The 4,864-nt window shown below is 42.8% G+C and overlaps 1 protein-coding gene across 3 annotated transcripts in view; it reads right to left on the reverse strand.

The window, feature by feature from the left end:
* The window catches only part of ep300a (EP300 lysine acetyltransferase a), a 29,803-nt gene extending 26,231 nt beyond the window's left edge, over positions 1 to 3,572 (reverse strand). For all 3 annotated transcript variants that reach the window (XM_013913395.1, XM_005721795.1, XM_013913394.1), the window contains exons 1-2: positions 3,099 to 3,572; positions 26 to 693 (exon numbers count right to left, since the gene is read on the reverse strand). In XM_013913395.1, the coding sequence (XP_013768849.1) occupies positions 26 to 693; positions 3,099 to 3,192 (762 nt within the window). In that variant the 5' untranslated portion in view covers positions 3,193 to 3,572. The remainder of the gene's footprint in view (positions 1 to 25; positions 694 to 3,098) is intronic.
* Positions 3,573 to 4,864: the final 1,292 nt, after the last annotated feature.

The following is a 4,864-nucleotide window of genomic DNA, read 5'->3' on the forward strand; positions in this document are numbered from 1 at the left end:
TATATATATCTGAAGCACTGCCTACCTTGTTCATTGCTCCAGGCTGCTGGCCTCTTATCCCAGCCTGGCCCCCAGCTCCCGGCTGCTGTAGGGTCTCAGCCAAAAGGTTGCTGCCACCGACCATCCCCTGATTGCCGAAACCCATCCTTGGAGAGCCATTAATCACCTGGTTCCCAATCATGCCTGGCTGCTGCTGTCCATTACTGCCTTTCTGCTGTGCTCCCATCATGGTCCTGATCATTCCACCTGCAGCACTCTGCTGCTGCATCATGTTGGCCTGCTGCTGAGGGGAAAGGTGTTGTCCTTGGCCCATCATCTGCTGAGGCCCCTGACCAGGCGACGCCTTCATGTTCGCTAAGTGCTGCCCCATGGCAGCGGGGCCTCCTGGGCTACCCATGGCTCCTTGGTGCCCCGGCTGAGTTGAGGGTGTTGCCCCCGCACGCAAAAGCTCTGACAGCTGTTTATGCTTGGCCACTGCATCCTGCCCTCCACCAACTCCCCCAGGACCATGACCAAGCCCAAGACCCAATCCTCCTGCCCCTCCACCACCGCCTCCAGGACCCAACAATGCCGGTCCTCCTCCTAGAGTGGTGTGCAGCTGGTTAGGGTCCCCGCCATTGACCAGACCTTGTTCATTGGAGCTGATGAGCTCATCTGGGAGGTCGTGCTCCAATTCAAAAAGAGATCCGAAATCTGAAATGAAGAAAGGCAAGTTCAAGAAGGCAAAAAAAGCAGAGAAAGAGCGAAGAGGACGACAACAGGGACCACAGCAATGTTAAGCTGGTATAATCCATCATATTTAAGCATGACCAAGTGAAAATGTGATCACTTGCTTGACATCAAAAATTTATGAAAGCTGATCATGCATGACCAATTTTCTCACATCAGAAATTAAAAACATACTATCCAATGCAACAACACTGAGCACCGAACCAGTAAATGATTTAGAGGTGGGCAACCTGACAAACTTATATGATGAATAAAATAAAAACAGTGTTGTCTAAGCATTTTTTCCCTCCATATGAAATGACCAAAAGTGTGATCAGCTGTGGCACAAGTATGACGATATTCATTTGACGCACTATGCATCTTGTGAGTCTACCACATTTTGTAAAAGAGAAAATGGCATGACAGACAAAGTATAGCAGCTAACCAACAATGACCAACAATGCTGAATGAAGCAAAGTGACGGACAATAATAACCACCACTTCTAGTCAAGAGAGAGAAAAAAATTTGTAGTATCTACTGTACGATCTACTATCTGCAGAGACAGTTAAGTTTTTAGTGGCAGGCTTTGTATCCAAGCAAGAACAGTAAACCAATAGTGTGATGTGTGATTTAAAACTAACCTTACTACCCAGCTTTGCAGAAAGAGTCTCTGATCAGTAAAGACATTCAAAGTGTTGCACAGACAGGTTGACGAATGGACTATTTCATCGAAGTAAGGCCACAAAAATTGGTAAGATACACAGGGACAGGGGATAAATTATTTCTAGTGAGAACAGCAATCCAAGCTTTAGCAGGCTATATTCCGTTCAGTCAAACACAATTTTTATGCTACACATTACCAAGTAATGGTAATGTGTGGCATTACCAGGTAGTGTAACATACACATTACAATCAGTTAGTTATCTGACACATTACAAAGAAATGTGGCAGTCAGCAATTAAACATAACTTAGTTAAACATAAATTCACTGCAGCTCACAAACATTTGAAACATGCTTTTATTCTGTCCACACTTAACTTTTTCCCCTCAGGAAGCAGAAATATTAGACAAATAATTACTTAAGCCTTATTTAAAATACAAATGCAACGGGTTCAATTGTTCAGTGCTATGACATTTGAGTAACAGTTTTGTTTGTTTGTTTTAAGTATTGCATTGCTGTAATTGTTAAAGTTTGGGTTTTGGGAGCTATCTGACCTAACTAAGGCATTTAGGTAGCACCTTTACTATTTCTTGTTGTTTTGTAGACCAAATGCTTTTTCAAACAGCCTGACCATCCATGAAAATAACCTGCAGTTCAATTAATGCTACGATTTAAAGACAACTGGGGACATCAACGGGAAGCATCTTTCGGCAACAACCACACTTCATGGCAGTGACACGAAGAATAATTTTGAGTGCAGTTAATTACATCCTCAAATCGTGTTTATCTTTTGGCAGTAATGCGTCTGTCATCGATATATACTTTGTGAGGTGACGGAAATGTGTGCAGTGCCTGACTAATTTAACCGTAATGGTCTCTTATTGCCGAGCAGGCGGGTAGAGACGCAGCTGGCTTTGGTGTAACGACTGAGTGAATGTCTAAGTGATGAAATCTGGGTGAATATTTCGTGCGTGTAGTAGTATTCGGTCACTAACTGGGCTTTCTGGTTAGCAGCTCGGTGGTTAGGCATGGCGCTGTGTCCATGCTCCACCGTTTCGTTCTCGGGCCACTATTCCAGCTGCTGCCACACGCCATCCACACACACGCAGAAAAAAAACGTACCAACAATGGCAGTTTGAGCTTAACAATCAGTCGGACCCGTGGGCCTAAATTTAGCTCTCACCAGGCTAGCAGCACCACCGTCTGCAACCTCTGTCTTCGCTAACATCATTAACGATGGCTTACGGCAGTTAAGAAAGGGTCCGAGTTATGATGGGGCAAAACAAGGTTGTTTTAAACCCTAGCAGCCTAAAAACTCGAGTACAGAATAGCAGTACGTATACATGGCTGTCAATTTAAGACAACTCTATGACACCAAGAAACTTCATCGTAAGTTTGACTGGCAATGGGGTTACAAACAGCCCGGCTAAAGTAGTCATTAGACACGGGACCGTCAAGACAGGATCCGCGTTCAAGTGGGCTAGCCTAGCGCTAGCTGAATGGCTAGTAGCTACCTCCGGCTAAAATGGCTGTTAGCATGCGAGCTAGACGGGGAGCGTTTCTTCACGTACACACACTCACTACTAGCACGCTAACATTAGCAAGCTACGACAAAAACAGAAGCGTAATCCCGCGTTTCCCTCCTCTTTTAAGTAACCACAAGCCGTTCAAAAACAAAAAACTCAACGAATAACACCAAACCAAATTATAACCTGAGCCAGTACTTACCGTTTCCATCGCTGGCGGACGCGGAAAGTGCCGGAGAGGAGAGTTTAGGCCTCTTGGCTGAAGGCGGGCCAGAGTCCAGAACGTTCTCGGCCATATTTTTTCGAAATAAAAATATATAAAGTATCCACAATTGCAGTCGTTTTCACACCTTTAGAACCTCATTCCTTTCCGTTTCCAATATTGCGACTTTTCCCCCTCCTTTTGGGGGACTAAGAGGGGGAAAGTCACGGGTACGAATTACTCCTCTTTCCCTGGGTTCGCCTCTCGATTTCAGCCTCGGCGTATATCAACCCCCTCCCTCCCTCGTCAGATTTTTTGTTCTTTATAAATTTCTGCCAGCGGAGGAGGAGGGGGTCCGTGAAAGTAGAGGGAGACACACGCATCGGCTTCCCTCTAAACTTACAGAGCCTCTTCCGATGTAAATAAACTAGCCCCTGCTACCTCTCCCATGATCGCATCCGTCATTTCAGCTTCCTTTCCAGCGGAGTCTGGATGAAGATAATGTCGGGCAGAAAAGCCTCGTTTGCCTGCGAAGTGACGGTGGTGCTGCTGGTGGCAGCGGGTGAGGATGCGGGGATGCAAATTAAAAAAATAAAACTGAAAATATTCAAGTGCAATGGTTGACAAAATATAATGCGTATTATCTATGCATATAAAGACCCAAAAAACCCTCAAAGTTCGTTATGATTCATCTATGCAGCAAGATGAACGTAATCTTCTGTTTCTGAGGTTTATAGTTGCAAAGATTCATTTTTAACTGTGTTAAAGAAGGGGAACTTATGTTTTAAAACATTTTGTAAGTGGAAGCTTTAAAGAACAAAATAGTGCAATAACTTGGAATTTAGCAGACCGAAGTTGATTCATGAAGCTTGAAAACTCTGTATTCTGTGGAAAGGTTTGGCTGAGCCTGATTATTTTCTAATTTAAATACATAATGTTTTATTTATAGCTAAACTTTCAGTGAGACACCACAAAAAATTGTAATCTTCCCATGATGATGGTGCAACTCTGCAGGGTTGCTCCAAAGCCAGTTTCACTGAGAAAAGCATTAAAAGCTTGTCACCAGACTCTCCACTTCAGGCCAAGTAAACTGTCCAAAACCAATCTACAGGTTCTTTCTTTTCAGTAACATTTATAAATATGTCACTGAAAAGAAAGAACCTATTTGAACAGTGATTGTTTTAACGTGTTAATTTACAGTCCCCCTGGTGTTTCCCCTCAAACTTCTCTCTGTGTAAAAGTATTCAAAGATGTAAAACTGCACAAAATGTAACTGTCTAACATTTGCAATATGTTTATGAGCATGTTCGATTAAATCTGTACAGTAATGGTACACACATGCACTGTCTGAGTTTAATCAAAGGTCACTTTATTTAGTTACTGCTCCATTATATCCAACAATGTGAATTTTCACATGTGTCTCTGAAACACAGAATCAGTTTGCTTTTATAAATTACATGATCTGTGCTAGAATAACTTACTGTTAGCTGCTGGTAAATGTTTTACAGCTTGATCTGGAGTAAAGAGTGAACACACTAAAGAAATGCCCTTTTTAAACTTATTTAATCTGGGCCTTTTGGTGATGCATTCTCTAACAAGTATCTCAGCATATACTGATTCTTTTTAAGTTTTTTCATTACAACAATCAATCACCTCTCAAGCAATACTTTATACAAATGCTGTGCACTTCCACAGAATACAGTGGCTTGCAAAAGTATTCGGCCCCCTTGAACTTTTCCACATTTTGTCACATTACAGCCACAAAC

This window comes from Pundamilia nyererei, unplaced genomic scaffold (assembly GCF_000239375.1).
Source record: "Pundamilia nyererei isolate P.nyererei 1_Seehausen unplaced genomic scaffold, PunNye1.0 scaffold00005, whole genome shotgun sequence".
Classification (NCBI taxonomy): domain Eukaryota; kingdom Metazoa; phylum Chordata; class Actinopteri; order Cichliformes; family Cichlidae; genus Pundamilia; species Pundamilia nyererei.